Raw genomic sequence first — 22,610 nt, forward strand, 5'->3', positions numbered from 1 at the left:
AGGTAGGATCAGTTTAGTCTTTACATTTTGAACACAGAAGAAAGCTGATTTTCTAGGGAGTAAACATTTGTTCATTCCTGACGGGAGAATTTTTAAACAGACAAAATACTGAATATTTTAAATATAGGTATTTATTTGGTGGAATCCCAACCTGCTAAATTTGTAGCTGTAAATACCATAAACTAAATATGTTTTCACCCTAAGGCATTTCAGCTCAGGTAGCAATCACAGTAGCGCATGTCTTGTGGTGTGCACCTCCTGTTGTCACTGATCTAGACATAATTCTAGAGTGATGTGAGTGGAAGCTGGAGGACTGAGCTGGGTGTTTCTTACTGGGTTAAGATCTAGGTTCAATAGCACAGCTGTCGACAAGGCCTTTTGCATACAATATAAGTAGAGTGGGCTTTGATCTTCCCTCGTTAATGCTTAATCTTTTTTGGCCCAGCTTCTTTTAGCCATCCGGTTGAGACTTTGTCGATCACATCTCACCTCATGTTATTGATGGGTGTACCCTCCTGCCTCAAATGGAATGTTTGCATTTCAAAGCCTGAGGAATTGTTTACAACTACTAGACCCTTCTGTCGAACCACTGCTGCTCTTCCCTGAATCTTTCACTTCCCCTTGTGTGTTCACTCTTTGTTTCCTCTGCCCCTCCCAGCCTCTTTCCCATGTATCACTTCTCATTCTTTTCACCCCTCCATGTAATTCCTCCCTCCCACCCATATCTCCTCTGCTTTGTGTTCAAGATAAAAATTAAAGAGCACTTGTAAAAAGATTTAATTTTCTGAGTGACCCATTGTAAGAACTGGTACTGCCAGTTCTCCGGGGGGTAGCATGGCTCGAGCAGGAAGGCAGCCAGGGGCTTACGTGTAAAGCAGCCACTTTACACACACATCCAATGAAACACCCAGTGGCGCAATAATGGAGACCACACCAGTAGTTGTATTTGAAAAATCAAGATCTTTTATATAGGCTTTCAATTGGAGCAATGCATTGGTAATTCATTAGCATTTCAGATAAGCATTTCAGTAAGACATTTCATTAATCACGTGCTGATTGCATTTCCTGTGAAGGGGTAAACATTTCAGATAAGCATTTCAGTAAGACATTTCATTTAAATAACAACCAGCTCATCTATGCAGTGAAACATTAACTAACCCCGCCTGTCGCATCAGACTCTTTGACAGGCAAAGGGGTAATTGTATAAACCTGGAGGATCCTACAAGAAGCGACTATAGTAATGCGTCTAATTATCACATCAAACCTCTCATGGACGCTTTTCCTGGAAAGGAATAAAACTTATCAGCAAGTACTTATCAGTCTAACAAGGAACTTTAAAGAACACAGCCTTTAGTCATCCGTGACAAGCCTTTCTTCTTATGAATACTGGTCGGTTTGCGACCCAGATCAGATCATCAGAATACTATGGAAGTCCACCTCTGCAAGAAAATTCAGTACAGTGAAGTGACTCTCCCTCTCATTAACAGGCTTGTAAATATGGTACACTATGCACATTTCAGGCTTGTAAATATGGTGCACTATGCACATTTCAGGCTTGTAAATATGGTGCACTATGAATAACTCAGGCTTGTAGATCGGCAGGCAAAACGATATAATGAGGCACATTCAGAAGGGGGCCAACAGGACCCAGTCTCAGCTAACCCCGGGGGAGGGGCGACCTCGGGCCTCACTCGGCCTACCGCCCTCCTCCCCAGGAGGTTACCTTGTGTTCTTCGGCCCTCCGGGGCCCTTGCGAAGTGTCCGCTTGGAGGGGAAAGGAGCTCCGACCCTGTGCGCCGCGGGGGCAGTTCTGGAGCCCCGGCACCGGGGCGAAGCTGGACCAGCGTTTGGAGCAGCAAGCGGAGGGGGCTCTCAGGCTCCGCGGCCCCCTCCGTAGTGGAGTGCAGCTCTCTTCGGCTGCCGGGCCGTGTCAGCGGGGCCCGCAGTGACGGCCAATGAGGGAGCAGTGTGGGCCGGGCCGCGGGACCAATCGCGGCACAGGAAGACGGGGGCGCGGCCAATGACGAGGCCGAGCGCCCTTGTCACGTCATGGAGGCAGCGACTTGGCTTCAGGCCTAACGAGGCCTGACTGGACTACGCGGCGGCCTTCCTCAGGCTCCGGGGGCCCGCCGCGGGACCTCCTCTTAGTCGGGTGGGGCCCGGCCTCACTGCGGCGGCCCTTTTCTGGCACCGGGGGCCGCCGAGGGGTATCACAGTGCTTCCGTGGGCTGCGGCGGTGATTTAGTGCGCTGCGCGACAGCGCCTGAGGGGCAGTCTCGGCTAGGCAGAAGGAGGGGCCACTGGCGCCTCCAGGCCCAGCGCGACAGCGGCAGACAGCGACAGGCTATCGCAGCGCTTGGGGACAGCAGGTGAGCGCTTGGGGGGCAAATGCAGCGCCTCGCTGACAAGATGATTCCTGAGGGGGAGAAGCGCTTTAGAATACCAGTGCCTCACAGGGGGATTCAGCGCTAGAGTCTCGTGGACACAGTTAGCTCAGGGCAGGCAGGATGGGAGCAAGTTGTAGCGCTTGGCCCACAGTTCAGTCAGGGGGAGACAGGTAGGCCAGTTGTAGGCAGGGGATGCGCAGGGCAGCACAGTCCAGCACCTGGTCCCAGGAAGCAGTTTTCTTGGCGCTTGGATGGTTCTGCGCCCTTAGTTGCTTGTTTCTTGAAGTGTAAGAGGGGGGAGATGAGTTGAAGGCTTGAAGAATTTCTCCTCTGTCACTGCAGATGGGCCCTGGGGTTCCCTACCACTGGGCCAGATCAGGGGGCTAGCTTTGGACACCTCACCCAGCTTAAGAGGCAGCACCTAGATCCTGTCACTCCCAGTAGCATAGGTTCCTCACTAGGCCCTCCCGCTTAAAACTCCTGCGTGGGTTCCCCAGGTCAGTGATGCCCCAACTGACTAGAAAAAGTTCCCTCCCTTGCTTATATATGCGCAGGTCAGGTGACCACTCTCTAAGGCGGGAAAAGTCAGGTCCGCCTTCCTTCTGGAAGGTTCCAGTAGCTTCCCCACTCTAACTATGGACAGGGGCTGGGTGGCTGGCAATGCAACATTGTATGGGGCTCCAGCCTGCTCCTGGCAACTAGGGTGCTACACTAAAAAAAACACGCTACAGTAGCAGGGGCCAGTGGCAGCCATGTTGTAAGTAGAGAGCACCTGCACCCTAACATGGATTAGCCATGAAAAAGGTGCCCGAAGACCTAAGGGCCAACAAAAAGTAGGTGAAAAAAATTAGGCAAGGGCAAAAAATCACAGGGAAAGACCACCCTAGGGCTGACAGGTCTAACACCCATTATTTCTCTTTTGCAACAGGCTTGTCAGAAATGCAAGTTGGGTGATGTCACCCCTTTCCTTACCTTTTTGCTACGTGCTTGTAAAGGTTGTGGGCATGCTGCCTTTGTAGAGTGAATAGAGAGACGATGGAGCATGGCAAGTCAACGTTGTCTAGCTAAATACCATAATTTCCTCTTGCCTTGACTACCAATAAGTATATAGGTTTGTATCACACTACATGCTACTGTTGGTTATGTTATGTAACCTGCATTTGTACAACACACTTCTACAAGCTGTATGATCTGTAGAGGTGTGCTTTATGGTTCTCAGTGACAGTAGTCTGTTCTGATATTTGGTTGGAGAACATCTGTTTTGTGATGCTTGCTTGCTAGTCGTGGCGTCGGATGATTTGTACAGTCGTATCTGGTATGTTTATAAGACATTAGTTGTGAGTGTCACATTCATTTCTTTCTGCATGTGTGTTCAGTCGTCCATTGCTTGGCTTGAGGTGTCTGTTTTTAAGAGGCATTATTCGCTGATGATGTATTTTTGGTGCTCTTTTCTGTGTTTTCAGTGCTGTGTTCTTCACTTGATGGTGTTACGTGTTTAAGCTAGCTTTCTCAATGGTTTCCAAGAAGCTATGAACGTGTTGTTGAGGTGGCAAATCATTGTAAACTTAGACGTTGGTGCCATGATGTGCTATTGGTTATTTGATGATCTGTCTTAATGTTATTCTTGAAGTTGTGGTGTTGCAGCAAACAGGAGGGTTAACGTGTTTTTTTTAATTGTTACCTGAAAAAATGTACAATTACACTTCTAAATCTGGACAACTGCTTTAATGGGAGAGTGAAAGTATGCTTCATTACTCCTCAGAAAAGAAAACACCTACTTTAAATGTATTAAGAACTGGAGTCTGTTTTGTTTGACTTATTTTCTTGTTGGTGAAAAATACAGAGGCTTTTTAAGTGTACTTTGTATAAGGTTGGTTGATATCTCCTAGTCGCCAAGTGGTAAGTGGCCCAGTTCTCACCTTTTCTTTGACAAATCACTGTTTTTAGGTCTCGCTAGACGTACGCAAAAGCGAAGCTTTTGCGTCTAGCGAGACAACTAATGTAATCACTTTCAGGGGAATGTAGACAGCAGACTGTCACGAGCGTCTCCTGCCGGAGATTCTACCTCGTGAGCGCGCACGTCGCCGTCCCTCATATTCCCATGCAAAGAAAGGCACACTGAACACACACATGCAGGCAAGAAGGCACACACACACAGGAGCGCACCTACACACATACAAAGCCCCCCCACACCCCCCCCGCCGCCGTCGCATACATAGAAGGGCTCCCCCTGGCCGCCGCCGCATACATATAAGCCCCCCCCTCCCCCGCCGCATACATAGAAGTTCCCCCCCCCACCGCCGTATACATAAAAGTGCCCCCCCAGGTGCTGCATACATGCAAGCGCCCCCCCCCCCCTTACCGTGATTCTAAGGTCTTGCAGCCTCCGCGGGGCTCTCCCTCGGGCATGAGCCCCGCGTCACCAGCACTGCTTTCCCGTGGGCGCGTGAGCGGGCTTCCGAAGACGGAAGTCCCGCCCCAAGGAAGGTTTCGCTTTCGGAGCTGGTTTTGCTGGGAAGAGGGGGAAGGAGCCAGGTGCTGGTCCCGCGTTGGCACACTGCAATTTTGTCAGCTCGGGGATCGAAAGCAGGTTAGGACAACTTGTTTTATTTACACGCATTTGAAGAACATGAAACATTGAGTGCGAGCGGAGCACACAGATGTAAAACAAAAACTACACGGAATGTCCAATCACAGATATACGTAACATCGTACCTACAACAAGTCAGCACTATTGCTTTGTCAATGGTTGATGTTGCATCAGCTGAAAAAGCAGTAACTATGGCTTTGACTAGACTACATTGCTCTGCGATCTGACGCAGGGGGTGGGGGGCAAGCACGTCACACACTCACTGCGTGCAGTTCCTGTGGTAGAGGGATCGAGATGCGGGTTACCAAGCGTCTCTGCAGTCAGGATGGGACCCCGAACCCAGATACCGCTCTGGGCTATTAAACTACCAGCAGGCTGCAAAGTTCACGTGGGTCTGAGACGCAGGAATTGCGGTCGGCGCCTTAATCCTTAAAGCTACCGAAATGTATAAGAAACCTGTGTCCACGCAATGGGCCCGGCCGCCACACCGTCTAACATGTGGTCAAATTCCTCTCACACTGCTTCCACACCCGAGTGACCCGCAGCATCTTCCCACCGCAAGACAGGGTAGCCGGGTCAGCTGCTCCGCTACGGCAAGGGAACCACACGGTGCCCACGCCCTCCACCCATGCTCTCCACCCGCTCCCCGAGGGCCTCGGCCCTCGAACCGGCAATCCTGTAGGTAAGGGGGGGTGCACAGTCTCGCAAAAAAACTTTCCATAGGCTCCACTAGCGGCCATATTGGAACAGATGCTGCATTTCCCTGCTTGAAACCCAGGCAAGCTCCGGACCCATTGCGCCAGGGAGGGGCATGCCAGCGCCCTAAGGCACACGCTACTAGAATATATGGCCCGGCCTCACTCTCGGAGCCAACATTATACCGCTTGCACATGCCCGATCTCGATCCCGTGCGACGCCGTGCTCTGGTCTTGATTGTAATAAAGTGTGGCCTATCTTGTGTAATATGGTCCTCATGTAAAGTGCTCTGGTGCCTTTGGGCAAAGTTTGTTGCATATAAAACTGCACACAAATCCCATGTAAAGTTACCCAAACATCACAGCGATGCGAAGCATAATAACGGCACACAGCATTATATAAATCCCTGTTGCCATTACAAAGCACCTATGATGTAAGATAATCTGGTTGTGGTGTGTCATGTACATGCATCACCACTTGCACTGTCCATCTCCCTTGTCTGAGTTATGGTGTTTGATGTGTTTGTGTGTCTCTGTGTCCTCTGTCGGCCTGTTTGGGCTTCGGTGCATTCCTCTGTGCAGAGTACCCTTCCCAATATGGAAAGCAACATGTTTAGCCAAGGCGAAGAAAGGCGATACTACTGACGTCATGCCACCTCCCAACAGGAAAGAGTTCTCACCTGAAGCAGCTGATCCCGCTTCTGCCGGAATCTGGGCCTGGTGGACAGCACTACGAGGCAATATAAACTTTACTTTCATCCACCTCTGTGGCATGTATTTATTTTACGTTATTTCCAGCACTGTTCCATATATACCTAAAAACAGATTTTCTTTATAGTTTTTCATTGCAGTGCCTTTAGAAATTCGTAAACTCGCGTGCTTGTTGCTTTCACATCCTGCGCTTGCAGCGCTCATTAATGGTTGATTTTCATATGGATTCTTTAAAATCGTTTCCACAACTTTGATCTCCTGGGATCGTACCAAAGGCTGGAAACTCTCGCCAAACAAGCCCGGCACCGGTGCGCATGGGCTGCCCCGCCCCGGCCACCAGGTGAAGCGGATGCCTCTTGGGTCCGCCCGCGATCAGCAGCGATCGCTTGATCTGCACCGAAGCAGGAGGAAGCCCCGTGCTCCAGTCCCCGTACTGCAACAATGCTCTTCTCGGCGAGAGATGTAGCGCTGCTCCTTTTAGGTAAGTTATGAGGCGCTAAATCTGGGTCGTTGGTGTATGTGTGTGTGCGCATTTGTGTAAGGGCTGACCCCCTACCCGTCCCAGTGCAGCGCACTTAGGGTCCTGACCCGCTCCCTGCTCGGACCAGCCCTTAATAACAGTACTGGGTAGGTTATCATCGTTTAGGGTGTCCAGTATGCAAGGACGGAAATATACCCTTCCCCCACTCCCCGGCTGCTGTTTAAATGATAAAATACAGCAATATTCAGTGCAATATTCAGGGCCCGTGGCCCTCCAGGTCTTTGGCTCGGTGCCACTGCACCTGCTGCAACAATGGAAGCACCGCCTCTGCATGTCATCCATATTGAGACGATAAAATGCAGAGATGGAAACCCTTGACCTGCAAATTAGCGAAGGAGCGCTGCAACTCACCCCAACCCACTGTGCCACAATGTGTTTTTCTGTGCATTCTCGAGGCCTTCTAGGTGCCACCTAAAGAATTCAGTATCCGTGGCTGATGGCCAGCTTTAGCACCCGGTGCGACAGTCATTTTCAGTGCCCCCACACCCAGGACTTCCTGTTTGGATTCCCTCACTACCTCGAGGCAAAAGTGCCCCTCATCTCTCCAGTCATAAGTTATTGCTAAACACCGAAGGTCAGCACCCTGTGCGGCCGCACCGGTCGCACTGCCCTAAAGATGGCCCTGTGTGGCTGTGATGAGCTGTGTTCAATCACATTGCAGTGCTAAGAAATAATGGTAGTGGTGACCCAGAATGTCATTTAAAATCACATATCACAGTGCTGTTGGTGCTTCCGCCTTTCAGTGTGTACATCCAAGGGTGTGCACCATTCGAGGACCTGCCTTCGTGTGTGTGCAGAGATCTCAGGGGCATTATTTCCAGTATCAGTACATAATATTATTATTGGTTTTGAATTTGCCTCCCATTGTTAACACAGGTCCACAAGTACCAGAATGCATGTGTAAAACAACAGTACGAAATGGGCTATTCACGAGTATCATGGAAATAGCAGAAGAATCCTTCCTTTTTGTTCAGAGAAAAGAGAGGGATAAAGCGGTGTCTCTCATTACTCATATTCCTGGAAATCCTTTGCGGTTACAACATTGTGTGCTGCCTTGGATTGTGACTTTGTTTATTTTTGTTTAAACTTCTTTATTAATTTTAAGATAGACATATCACACATAAAAATGGCATACATTCCATAAACCCTACATAGGCTACAAGTTCAGTTTTACACATCTCGCAAATTCATTAAATCCATCTTCCATTTTAAGACAAACCAAGCATTTGCAATGCAATAGGTCTGGCATTACTGAATGTTTGAGTTATTGGTGTTGCATTATTATTAGACTTAAACTTTTATAATGCGAGACCTATTGCATTGCAAATGCTTGTTAGTTTAGTTAGTTCAATTGAATCCACTGAAGTGAACCATGAGGATAATTCCCATAGTGTATTCGGTTGTTGCCAGAAAATTGAGGACTGTAGCACCGCACCCGTAACAACATGAATTCATCTGGTAACTCTTTTCTACATGAGAGGGCATTGTTTTGCGCTTCTATAAAACATCTAACCCACATTCAGCTTCATACTTGTGAACCGTCTGGTAAGTCTCTGCACTTGTTGTTGCATGCAGATGCATTTTCTAGTTCGAAATCTAGCAGAGCAGGACCACCATATTCTCTTGTAGCTCAGCCTGCTGCAAAAGAAACTGAAGCATTCTGAGACTTTTTGTGGATGAGCATAGTGCCCAAACGTCAGGTAATCCTCAAAGGGAATGGCAAATGAGAAACTGGGGATGATGTTAAGAGGGAAAAAGCTGAAATGAAAGAAGCAGTGCTAAATCTAAGAGTAATGCAGTGTTGCTTCCAATGTCACTTGGCATCCATTCAACCAAAGTATCTTTTTTTAGGAAAATAGTGAACTGCAATACCAATTAATAGTACAGTTTACACATTTTTATTTTCTAATAGTATACCTCTTCTTTTAAAAAAGCCACTTTATATCTTATTAAAATTCAGTAGGGGAGTAGGATCGTTATTTATAATAGAATGAAGAATCCTACAAATAAGGCATGAAAATGTTTGACCCTTACAAGGTTGTTCTGCCTGTGGTAGCACTGGTCAGCTGCTTCAGACAAAAATGTGTATTCTTTTCAAATGTTATCAATAATGCAGCTGTTCAATCTTGTGTTCTAATTTCTTCTTTTTTATTTTTTGCCATATAGATTTTGACTGATTGGCAGGATAAGAAAGGTGACAGGCGCTTCCTGAAGTTGGGAAAGGAACATGAACTTGGTTCACCGATCAAACATACCAAACCTAAAAAGCCAAAAATCGAAGGCAAGGGAGCCCATGCAGTGGGTCCCGGTCCAGGCAGGCCGAAGTCTAAAATCCTACAACCGAAGGTCCAGGATTATGAATTTTCTGAGGAACCAATTGATACACCCAGAGTTCCAAAAAATGAAGCTCCCAACAGGTATGACATTGTACAGGGTAAGCTGCGATGAAGGGCAAAAAAGGCAGGTGATTTGTGTCTATGAATGTCTGAAGCAAACCATGTGTGGGTTGAGTGGCCCTGGGCTGCTGAATCCAAAGACCCTATGGTCCGAGACTGTGATGGGCAGATTGAGGATAATAATGGCGTTTCAAGAACATCAAACTGGGAGAACAGTGTGACTATCCAGACCATGACTGCGGGGATCAGTGAGCAACATTTGGGTTCCGTGAGAATTATTGGCAGCATGTAGATGAGCCTGGAAGAGACCATGAGATGGGAGAGGGAGCAGCTCTTAGGACAAACTATCTACAGTTCAACAAATACCTGTGGGCGCCTGAATAGTGAATGAGCAAGAGCTTTGGTGATGGAGGAGAGAGAATGAGATGTGTAGGTTGTTCTCCCAAGGCGAATAAGGAAGGGTTTCCGGTTGCGATTTCTGTGAGGGGGCATGAGGAAAGAGATATTGAGATGCAAGATTTGGGAACACAGACAACACGGTGTAGCAAGGGATAAAGCGAAGAGGGTAGGATTTTTTGAGAAGTCGGATGGTAGTGTTTTAAGGGCCCACTGAATGGGAAGACCAGCCAGAAGTTAGAAAAATCTTACAAACCAGATGCTGTTATTGATGCCATTATGATAATGGGGGGGGATAGCCAGTAAATGTGATACTGTTTTATGAATCTTCATGAAACTAGGCAATTCTTTAGTATGTTAGTTTTTTTCTTGGTATGTCCAGTTATATGCAGATCAATCAAAAGGAGTACATTTTAGACTGGGGCGGTAGTCAAAAATCTTCCATATGATAACTTTGATGCCTTAGCCAATATCTGAATGAACTCTGCCACGCCTTTTTGTTTTGTGTTCAGCTTTCTTTTGTTATTAGGTTTTGTGCAAATCCATCAAGGTACGGCAGCATTAAATTGGGGCACTTGGTCATAAAATGCTCATTTGCAAATACTTTTGGTGCTGGTTAATAAATCAGCGTAACAGAAATGTTAAATTTATAAGTAGGCCGCAGCGATGAGATGTGATCAAAGGTCAGTGCTTGAAAGCTCTACTCAGCCAGCCTCAGTCACGTACGGTTCAGGCCATAAGGTTGGAGACAAGGCTGATAGCCCGGTGCCACCAGTCTATACCAGCAACGCCAGGATCTCGGAATTAGCTTCTGATTTAAGCGAAAAATAAAACTGCAGAATTCTGTAGGAATGAAGTACAAAAAAATGAGTTGAAATGGGCTGCGAGTCTAAGGCGCAATTTGATTTTATTGGAGAAACCTCTCTGTTGACTCTACCTTTCTAACCTCTGCAGCAAAATGCCCTAAATCTACAACACAGGGTAGAATTGAAGAAGCATCTGGAGAAAGGGATTTAATAACTTATTAGAACATTGGAATGTTGGGAGCTCCATTGAAAACAATGGAGTGCTCTGGGCTTATAATGGCTGGTATAAGTCTGGAGCTCCAACATTCCAATGTTTCTTTGTTCACAGCTCTGGCTGTGAACAGAGGCTTCAGGGAGCCTGAGGGGATTCCAATCCCCTCACGCTCCCATAAGGCTTTGTTCTTTTTTGTTAGAACATTCTGTCCTCTAGTGGCAGAATGTTCTAATAGCCTTATAGCCCTTCGGCTCGGGCCTTTAACGCTGGAGAGGGCCTTTAATAGCCGGTATAGCCCTCTGCGGCGGGCTATACGGCTATATTAGGGAAGCGGTGGTAGCCCTGATGAGGGATTCCTGGAGGAGTGATATATATTTCAGCCCTACGTCGGGACGAGGCAGGCAATACTGACATTCAGAATAGGTATAATCCAAACTGTGCCAAATCAGAGACGTCAATTTGGCTGAAAAGTAAAGTGGGAAATGTAATTGTGCAATCGCATAGAAATTATCTCATTCCCATATTTTATATTAGATTGTTTATTTTTGTATAGAGAAAAAAAGTTTTTTTTAAAACCAATTTTAAAGAAATATAGAGTCCATAATAGATTGAAGTCAATTAAGTTTTTATTCTTAATGGAGTGTTTGATGTGGTCAGTGCTGTGAGTCTTTTTTTATGTGCAGGGACAAATTGTGTCATGTTTTAGAAAAACATTTAGGTGACATATTTGATGCCCCATACAGATGTGTGCTAATTTTTTTTAATACCATGGTCTTAATAAACATATAGTTAAACTGAACTGAAACCGCAGGGCATTTAAATTCTGTAATGGGAAAGTGTCAAAAGCCTACAAACACCATAGCAAGATTAGCTTTTTCTTCTCATTCACGGTGAATAAAAGTGGCTATTTCAGAGGAGCAAAATGACATAATCATTGCTTCTATTTAAAGCAAGGCAGAAAATATTACCATATATGGGCATGCTTTCATTATGAGACCATGTTTAAAATAAAACTTATATTTTTAAATTTTGTTTTAGGAGCCTGCACAGAGGACAAAATATTCTAAAGTGTGTGGTCTTAAAACTCTACTTAACCCCTTCCATGCTGGTGACGAACCCCAGCCGTCACGCTCCACGGTGCTCGTGTGCTCGTGTGCTGATGACGGCTGGGGTTCGCCACGGCCGCACACGGGGGGAATCGCGGCCGCACGAAAGGGGTTAAATGTCAATAGTCAAGAGGACTAACCTCCCACTCCCTTCAGGCATCAGAAATATGTATTGAGCTAAGTGGGGTGTTGCAATCCAGACAATTAGACTCTGGCTGCTAGTGTGCTGCCTCAGGGCACTGACACCGCCAGGGGTGTCTTACGGGGTTTGGTCACCCCCCCTTCCCAAAAGTGGATCATGCCATCTGATGCCCATCAAAATGTAATAAAAGCATTTACAGCGGATTTAAATCCCAAGTGAGGAACATGAGTGAACAAAAGACAAGAATGTTGAGATGTTGGCGTCTATAATAACAGTAATCCATATATTTATTATATAATGGGGCAGCATTACAAGCCACCAAACTACATGAGCTGGCTTTTCCTGATAGTGTAGAGACCTGAATAACTTCTCCTCCTAAATTTTGTCAGCTAAGGAAACAAAAAGAGAAATAAAGAGGTTCGAGGCATGTGGGCTGCTAAATTCATATCTTTTGCATTAGATCGCCGCCTAGTGTTGGGTCCGGATGATCGCACATTGTTGTCCTGGAAGAGTCTTCGAAGTATCCTGAGATAGGTGGCTCCTCCCCTGGACTACAGTGCGCATGGGCATCGGCTCCATCCCCAGATTGTTTTTTTCCGCCATTGGGTTCGGATGCGGTCTCGACGTCTCTCTGTCGGAACCGAGAAAAACTAGCTTTTTTACGGCCAAAAGGCCTTAGATTCTTTGCGTCGGTATTGTTTGCGCACGGTCTCGAGTTCTTCCGTCTCTTTGAGTCGGAATCAACGGAGTAGTTTCACTCTTCGAACATCGAGGCCTTCTCATCGCAACACGACCGCAACTTTTCAGTATGGAGCGGAGCCCGTTTAAAAACTGTCCACTCTGTGGGTCCAAATACCCACATATCGACGTACACCCGGTCTGTAACAAATGCCTTTCGCCAGACCATAACGAGGACAACTGCATGGCCTGCGCCAGATTCAGGTCAAAGAAGACGCTCAAGCTTCGGCGCGCGGTGCGCCTTGAGGCCAGACAAGCGGCCCCAGATCCAGAAAACATCTTCGGCGACCAAGAAGAGGAGGAACAGAGCCATCATCTTCAAATATCCCCGCCCGAGACGGAGGTCGAGGCGGATCCGGAAGACGACAATGGAGTCGTGGGTCAAGCCCTTGAATACGTCGACGAGGTAGGGGACGTCGAAGAGGTTTATGGGGCCGCGGAAGATAGCTCAGGGGATGAGCTATGCCCCGAAGGTTACGAAGATCAGGATCGGGTCACGGGATCGCCTGTCGGCCTTACCCAAGACCCCGTACCGCAAGCCACGGCCCCGCCTTCAGGCCCGGCCACGGACATACTTGCTACGCAGCCCGTATCGAAACCGTAACTGAAACTATCGGTATCGACTACACCTAAAATGGCCGACCCGAAATCGAAACCGAAACTTACGGGTTCGAGCGACTCTAAGATGGCGGCCGTTACTCCAAAAACACCTAAACCGGCTGCCTCATCGACTCCGTCGGCCACCGGTCCACAGAAGTCAAAGAAACCTGTCGATTCCACAGTGTCGAAATCGTCGGCAGTGGAGGTTTCCTCTAAGAAGGGAGTTCGACACGGGTCAAGCGCTGCAACGCCGTCGAAGCCCGCCTAGGCCGGCGACAAGGCTCCGGTTCCGACTGGGACTTCGTTAGTCGGACACGTGGTGGAGACGGACCTGGCTAAATCGCACGGATCGAAAGCTGGAACGTCCACGCATCGGTCCAAGGACTCCGGGTCGGCGACTGCGGCATCATCGTCCAAGACTCTTAAGGGCCACCAGGACGTCGGATCCGAGAAGGTCAAGTCCTCCTCGTCGGCGCCAAAACCCGCTGTGAGTGAAGCGTCCCTCATCGCCTCTTCACTACAGAGAATCAGGGAGAAAGCCTCTGCTACGTCGGCTCCGATGCTGTCGCCGCAGAAGCCGATGGACATTCCGGCAAAGCCTGCTGGTAAACTTCTCTTCCTTCTGCCGCCAAAGGAAGCGCCGAAGGCCTTCTCAACCAAATCGATGCCAAAGAAGTCGGATTCTTCATCGTCTGGAGCGCTTTCAGGTCAACTACTCGACTCAGAAGAGGATTCTGAGCGTTTTATCGACGCTGACACGGGCACGTTGACCCTCTACAAGAGGAGAATCACTTCACAGCCAGTGGACTCCTATGTTATCCCCCTTAAGAAGAAAAGGCTTGCTCAGGACGCTTCAGCCCTGATGGAACCTATCCAGCCTCCACCTGCAAAGAGCCCAACACCTTCCCCGGAACACTCTGAGGGTGAGGGATATGGTGAAGATGACCAATACACTTTCCCCATCAATGAACCCGATGCACTGCAAGATTCATATAATGACATAGGTGACCAAGGCACACAAGATGTGGGTCCTGCCCCACAGCCTTTCAGTGCACGTGCATCCCCAACAGAGGACTCTGCAGGTTTCCATGCACTTATTGAAAGGGCGGCAGCTAATCATGATGTGGACATGCATGCTGACCCAGTTGAAGAGGACTTTCTATTTGACACTTTTTCAGTCTCTGAGAGAACTGTAAAGACACTGCCTATGCTCAAGGGGGTCATTAAACATGCTGCAGACATCTTTAAAGAACCTACCAGGGCAAGAGTGGTCAATCCACGTATCGAAAAGAAGTACAGACCGGCACCTGCAGACCCTGCATACATTCGGGGACAGTTGCCGCTTGACTCCCTTGTGGTCGCAAATGCCCGCAAAAGGGCGAACTCCCAAACAACGGGTGAAGCTCCTCCCCCGGATAAGGAGTCAAAAGTCCTAGAGGCAGGGGGCAAAAGGGTAGCTGCACAGGCGGCCAATTTTTGGCGTATTGCGAATACACAGGCGCTCTTGGCACGTTATGATAGGGCGCATTACGGCACCCTAGAGCAAGTTTTACAACACCTGCCTCCGCAGTTTCAAGAGGGCACCAAACTGCTTATAGAAGAGGGAAAACTGATCTCCAACGCAGCCATAAAGTGTGCACTTGATGCCGCAGACACAGCAGCTAGGGCTATTAACACTAGCGTCATGCTGAGACGACAGGCGTGGCTCCGCATATCGGGGTTTAAACCAGACATTCAAACAACCATACTTAATCAGCCCGTTAATCCTGATAAACTGTTTGGTCCAGATGTTGACACCACCCTAGAAAAGATTAAGAAAGACAACGAAACTGCTAAGTCTATGGGGGCCCTACAATCACAGCAATTTCGTGGCAACAATTTTTGTCGCTCAGGTGCACGTGGAGTCACCAGAGGACAGATGGGTCAACAGTCACAATTCTCTAGAGGTGGAGCACAATCCTCGTACCCCAAGCAGAACAAAGGGGGTTACCGAGGAAACCGCACCAGGGGACGTGGCAGAGGAAACAACAACTCCCGCTCCTCTGCCCCAAGCAAACAGTGACTCTCTGTCACTGCCCCCCGACCACTTAACACCTGTCGGGGGGAGACTACAGCAGTTCCTGCCCGTCTGGAAAAACATCACCACAGACAGGTGGGTGCGACAACTTGTCCAGTACGGTTATTGTCTAGAGTTAAAGTCCACTCCACCCAACATTCCGCCAAGGCAGCGGCCTATGTCCGCAGAGCATTTGCACTTATTGCAGCAGGAAGTAGTGGTAATGCTGCAAAAAGGCGCAATCGAGCTCGTGCCAGTGGAGGAGGAGGGCACAGGGGTATATTCCCTGTACTTCCTTATTCCGAAAAAGGACGGATCTCTCAGACCCATTCTAGATCTGCGTCCCCTCAACCTGTATATACTTTCAGAACATTTCCATATGCTTACACTGCAACAGATTCTTCCCTTGTTAAACCAGGGAGACTTCTTAGCAACCTTAGACCTCAAGGATGCTTATTTCCACATTCCACTACACCCGTCCCACAGAAAATACCTCAGATTCACAATCCAAGGCAAACATTATCAGTTCAAGGTCCTACCCTTCGGAGTGACCACAGCCCCGAGAGTATTTACCAAGTGTCTGTCGACAGTAGCGGCGCATCTCAGGAGGTGGAACATCCATGTCTACCCCTACCTGGACGACTGGCTCGTTCAAGCCAAGTCGGAACAACAGTGCGCCGCGGACATGTCAACTACCATTCACCTCCTTCACATTCTGGGCTTCTCGTTGAACTACCCAAAGTCGCATCTTCAGCCGGCGCATGTCCGGCAGTTCCTGGGTGCGACAATCAATACCCTGACGGCCATGGCTCAGCCAACCCAAGTCAGGATAGACAGCATGCAGTCGATAATTCAAAAGTTCAGACCGCAACACTCGCTTCCAGCGAGAGTGTTCATGCAGTTGATTGGCATGATGGCCTCCTGCATCTTCATAGTCCCTCACGCACGTCTACATATGCGTCCGCTCCAGGAGTGCTCAGCAAATCAGTGGACACAGGCTCAGGGACAATTGACAGACCTAGTGTTGGTTACCAGTCGGGCATACGACTCTCTGCATTGGTGGACTCCACACAACCTTTGCAAGGGCCGACTGTTCCAGGAGCCAGTGCCACAGATTATCCTGACAACGGACGCATCTCTCCAGGGATGGGGAGCTCATCTGCTCACTTACACGGTGCAGGGACTATGGACGACGCAGCAACAGAAGATGCACATCAACTATCTGGAACTGATGGCAATCTTCATGGCGCTCAAGTCCTTCCTTGTACACCTGTGCAACAAGGTAGTGTTAGTCCGGACGGACAACATGACCGCGATGTACTACATTCAGAAGCAGGGGGGCACCCACTCGCCACAGCTGTCTCATCTGGCTCAGGGCATGTGGAAGTGGGCCATTCAGAGGAACATTTTCCTCATGGCAGAACACCTCCCGGGCAAAGACAATCAGATGGTGGATCTGCTCAGCAGATACAGCCATCAAATGCACGAGTGGGAGTTACACCCATCTGTACTCCACCCGTACTTCCAGCAGTGGGGTCATCCGGAGATAGACCTGTTTGCCACAAGCGAAAACGCAAAATGCCAACACTTTGCCGCCAGGTTCCCTCACCCACTGTCGCAGGGGAATGCGATATGGATGAACTGGTCAGGCAGATTTGCGTACGCTTTTCCGCCAGCCCCTCTGATACCGCTGGTGGCAAAAAAGCTAAGGCAGCACTCCATGACTCTCATCCTGGTTGCTCCAACGTGGGCGCGCCAAGCATGGTACACCACGTTCCTCGAACTCTCAGTGGTGCCGCATCAAAGGCTGCGCCTCACGCCCAGACTTTTGACGCAGAACCATGGAGACATTCAGCATCCAGATCCGCAACAGCTCAACCTGGCGATCTGGCTCCTGAAGTCCTAGAGTTTGGATACCTTCACCTACCTCCAGAATGCATGGACATCATCAAGGAGGCGAGAAAGCCAACTACCAGAGCATGCTATGCTGCAAAATGGAAGCGTTTTGTCATTTACTGTACGGCCAATGACATCAACCCGCTAGATGCATCTATCCCTAACATCATTTGCTATCTGTTACATCTTTACAAGTGCAATCTAGCGTACACTTCTATTCGGATACATCTATCCGCCATAGCAGCTTATCTTCAGAACAGGCAACATCTCTCTGTCTTCAGAGTGCCTGCCATTAAGGCCTTCCTGGAGGGTCTGAAGCGAGTCATTCCCCCAAGAACACCGCCAGCTCCGGTGTGGAACCTCAATGTGGTCCTCACCAGGCTGATGGGACCACCTTTTGAGCCACTACACTCGTGTGAACTCCAGTTCCTAACGTGGAAAGTAGCTTTCCTTATTGCTATTACGTCACTAAGACGCGTCAGTGAGCTGCAAGCGCTCACAATCCAAGAGCCATTCATACAGATTCATCCAAATAGGGTGGTACTACGTACTAACCCCAAATTCCTTCCGAAGGTGGTGTCACAGTTTCATCTCAACCAAACTATTGACTTGCCGGCATTCTTCCAAAACCCACAAACGGTGGCGGAAAGAATGCTTCACACTTTAGATGTCAGGAGGGCGTTGATGTACTACATTGACAGGACACAACCCTTTAGGAAGACAAAACAGCTTTTTGTTGCCTTCTCGCCACAGCACAAAGGCAACCCTATTTCCAAAGCAGGAATAGCCAGGTGGATTGTTAAGTGCATCCAAATATGTTATCAAAAGGCAAAACGTACCTTGACAATACCCCCAAGGGCGCACTCCACACGCAAATTGGGGGCATCTATGGCTTTCCTGGGGAACATTCCTTTAGAAGACATCTGCAGAGCAGCCACGTGGGTTACTCCACATACCTTTACAAAACACTACTGTGTTGATGTACATTCCAAGCAGCAAGCAGCTGTAGGACAGGCTGTTCTCAAAACACTTTTTCAGGTTTCTGCAGCTGGCACAGGCAACCGCCGCTAATGGAGGGACTGCTATATATTCTATGCAAAAGATATGAATTTAGCAGCCCACATGCCTCGAACTGAATATGCTACTTACCAGTATGCATCTGTTCTTGGCATGTAGGGCTGCTAACATTCATATCGCCCACCCTCCTCCCCGGTGCCTGTCGCAGCTGCAGACATACTCTTGTATTCACTCATTAGCATGGACATCCTTTACACTCCATCTCTGCCACAATGGCTAAAAACAATCTGCGGATGTAGCCGATGCCCATGCGCACTGTAGTCCAGGGGAGGAGCCACCTATCTCAGGATACTTCGAAGACTCTTCCAGGACAACAATGTGCGATCATCCGGACCCAACACTAGGCGGCGATCTAATGCAAAAGATATGAATGTTAGCAGCCCTACATGCCAAGAACAGATGCATACTGGTAAGTAGCATATTCATTAAACGTAATATGCTCAGGTTGACACAATGTGGGTAAGACCCAGGAGCAGGGATTTTAGCTGGTAACGTTGGTAACGACGCCAAAAACCTCCTGTGATTCTGGGCAAATCACTTAATCTCCCCGTGCCTAAAATGAATGTGTGTCCGTCCTCATGTAACGTAACTGGTGCTATGTAAAGCGCTCTGATACCTGATTCGGTTCGGGTCTAGTTTGCGCTATATAAAACTCTGCAAAAAAAAAAACGTGTGATAGGCTATTAGCAAGTTAGCCTACTGCGAAAATCTCACGATCTAGGAACATCTGACAAGGGGGAAAAGTTGAAGCGGGGTTCAAACATTATTTTCTTATTAATTGAGACAAGCCCAGTCGATACCCTGCGGTTTGCCGTTTTGTTGACCAGGATTGTCCTGGACAGCTACGTGTTGATAGAAGGGGGTTTAAATACTTGGGTATTTATGTGACTGCTAACATCGAAGCTAGCCTAGACCATAATATTCGGACAGTTATTGCTGAATTATATGGGGATGTCGAAAGACGGAGAATGTTACCATTGACGATAATGGGGTGAGCAGCCATGTACAAGATGGTGAAACTCCTGAAATTTGCTATACATCCTTCAAAATACCTATCATAAGATCCCAGTCGAAATATTTATTAGAATTGATAGTGAAACCGGAATGTTGTTGTGGAATGGGAAACATCGAGAGGGGTGCTGGGGACACTGCAGAGGAACCAATATAATGGGGGTATTTCTCTTCCTAATATTCGGGTCTACTATTGGGCAGCACACGTTGTGATTAATGATTGGGAATACTTTCCTGGGAGTCACCCAATATACTTGCTGGAAAGGACGGAATTCCAGACCTGCTCATACTTGCACTGCATATATGGGGTAGGGAGTCACACATACTGCTGAGTGCAACCCAAATGACTATAGCTGCGTGGAGAGAGGTGGGAAGATTAACGAAATGCGACAAAAGATTGACCCGAGAGACACTCCTGTGGGTGGAAGAAAATCGGAAAGTTGAAGGGCTTTTGGCAATGGGACAGTTGGTATTTCCAAACTAGGGATCTCTTAAAAGGGGGCACCTTAATGCCCTTTGGCTCCCTGCAACAGTAATACCAATACCTGGCAGGCGGGAAGGATAGCGGTAGACTAACTCCAAGAATATGCACCACCTGACGGGAGGCTGTTTCAGTGGGAGCTTGTTGAGAAGTCAGTCTCCTAGACCTACAAGATTATCCTCAATAATGTCTCAGAAATTAAAGGCAAGGTGGGAAGGTGAAGTAGGTGAATTGGACAGCACGGACTGGGAGGCGGCCCGATGCACCAGAGAGAGGTGGATATTAGACCCAGTTTACTACGTATTCTATTCACGGTCCTTCATAGAGCATACTATGCCAGGGCCCATTTAAATACAATTGGTCGAGACCTGCAAGCCACAATTGTCTGAGATGTGGAGCTGAGAGTAGGTTATTCCTTCACACGATATGGTCCTGTCCAGAGATTAGCTTCTACTGGAATGCAATAGTGCAGGAGCTGAACAATATACTAGGTGTCAGTCTCCCAATAGAGCCTAAATTCATAAGGTTGGGGATACCCAGTCAATTGGTGGCAAAGTAAGATATTGCCAAGCTTTAGGGTACCCCTGAACCACCTACCTAGAGAGAATGGCAGATAGGAATGGAGCTCTACATGACCGCAGAGAGAGCCACATATAAGGCAAGAGGGTGCTTCAGGTATTTCCGCAAGGTGTGAGTGTCCCTGGTTTACACAGTGCAGCATAGACATGGGTGGACAAGGAGGGGAGCTCCTGAAGGTCACAATCATAGACTGTGAACTCTTAGCCATGATGGAAACACTATTGAAAATATGCTGATATGGTATTGTAATATTGTAACACCGCAAGAACTGTATGTTATGTTATTTTAGTCTTATTTTTAAAGCGCACGGCTACTCATCAAAGTGTCCCGGAGCTCAGGCCAAGAGCAACAGACATGACCCCTATATTGCCTGCCTGAGGGGCCATGTCTTCATTTTCCTCTTGAAGGCAGAGAGATTACTGCTCAAACAGAGGTCTGTGGAAGCTTGTTCCAGTTGAGCATCCCTAAATAGGAATAGGATCTCCCGCCAGTTCTACGGCAATTAAACTGAGGCACTCTTGCAAGGTGCCCGGAGGAAGAACGCAAGGTACACGGTGGAATATATTCGCTGATCCCCTCTCTGAGGTAGACCACGCCTGTATCATGCATGGCCTTATGTATTAAGACCAGGGCCTTCAAGATGATCCTCTTTTTTATAAGGGACCAGTGAAGGGCTCTTAAATGAGAGGATAGGTGAGACTGGGTGGAAGTCTTAGTAGCAGTCTAGCCACCAAATTTTGCACCTCCTGAAGTCCATTGAGAAGAAAGTCAGTGAGACCGAGGTAGAGGTCATTCCCATAGTCGTGTCTCATCGTGATCAGGGCTTGAACTACCTTTCTTCCTCCAGATTCCGATAGAAGATAGAACTGTACTTGCCACCGCTGGTAGCCTTATTGTTGGATATGTTTTTCTTCACAAAATTAAATTAAGATATTAAAAAAACCTTTTATAGTATCTTTGGCACCGTATCATGGACCAGTATGAAATTTGGCAGAACGGTAGCATGTTTACCTTGCCTTTTATTACAAGGAGTTCCATGCAAATCCTATAACAAGGAGACATTGTTCTGGGGATAAGGGCACAAAAGTGTTCATTTGCTAACCTGTCACAGACTGCCAACCTCTGATATGCCCGGTCTTCAAACATGAGGGGCTTGGGTTGGCTGTAAGGCCTGGTCTGTAACCTGGCCAGGAATTTTGTTAGTGGACACTGTTTTAACAGGTTTATAGACTACGCTTTGGTGTTGCGTACTCGTAATGGACAATGGGAGCTAAAAGCATCTTTGTTCTATGGGGCTTTTATTTTTAAAGATAGAGCCACAGAAAGTGTGAAAACCTGGGTTCAAGAACAGTCCACACACAGACAGCCAAGCTATATCTGTCTTACGCTTTCAAGCCCTCTAACGTGTTATTTTAATCCTAATTTCTTGACACCTACTGAACGGATTTACTCCACATCAAGCAGCAGCACTTCTCTGAGTACATTTGTTCTTTCATTTCAAGATTGCTAAGATTGTTGTGGCGAAGAGTAAAGAATGCTATGGGAGATAAAATGGGAACTGCTGCTTTGAACCCCCCCTTGGAATGTACCCCCATTCCCCCCCTTCCATTTGATGTGTTTTTATGAAACTCAAAATATCACTAGCAAGCCAAACAGGCTATGTGTCTGCCAGGGACAATGCAGATCTGTAAAACAGTGGCACAAATCCATGATTTGCTCCCACCTCCTCGCCCCGCACCCCCACTCCAGCATTTAGCTTTGCCATGCCAATTCTCGATCTGCATAAACCCCGAGATTCGGGCACTGGGGTAAGTTTACAAAGAGCCTGCTAAATGTCATACACGTTCATTACAAAGCATCAAAGTGATAGGCACTCTCTTGTACCCAACAGCATGCAACTGGCCTACCATCTGATTGTCGAAATATTATTTATTGCAGAGAGTTCATAATCAAACATGACGCGTTTCGACCCCCTCAGGCTCTTATTCATATGTAAATGCAGAGTAGTCCGTTGCTCTCCTTTACACACAAAGTGCATAACCCCGGAAAAGGGACGTCTGAGGAATTGGGTCCACCACAGTGATGATGATTGCGTTCAAGAGGCGCATGCACATAAATCACATAAATACTTATGGTACTCGGTGAGAGTTTCCGTTCATTAATATGTTGATCCAGTGATAAGGAATAT

General features: G+C 47.8%; 1 protein-coding gene across 1 annotated transcript in view; it reads left to right on the top strand.

Annotated features, from left to right (window-relative positions):
• TADA3 (transcriptional adaptor 3) overlaps positions 1-22,610 on the top strand; it is a 92,984-nt gene that overhangs the window by 11,052 nt on the left and 59,322 nt on the right. Inside the window, exon 3 of the mRNA XM_078661849.1 lies at positions 9,091-9,341. Within this exon, the coding sequence (XP_078517975.1) occupies positions 9,091-9,341 (251 nt within the window). The remainder of the gene's footprint in view (positions 1-9,090; positions 9,342-22,610) is intronic.

This window comes from Lissotriton helveticus, chromosome 9 (assembly GCF_964261635.1).
Source record: "Lissotriton helveticus chromosome 9, aLisHel1.1, whole genome shotgun sequence".
Lineage (NCBI taxonomy): Eukaryota > Metazoa > Chordata > Amphibia > Caudata > Salamandridae > Lissotriton > Lissotriton helveticus.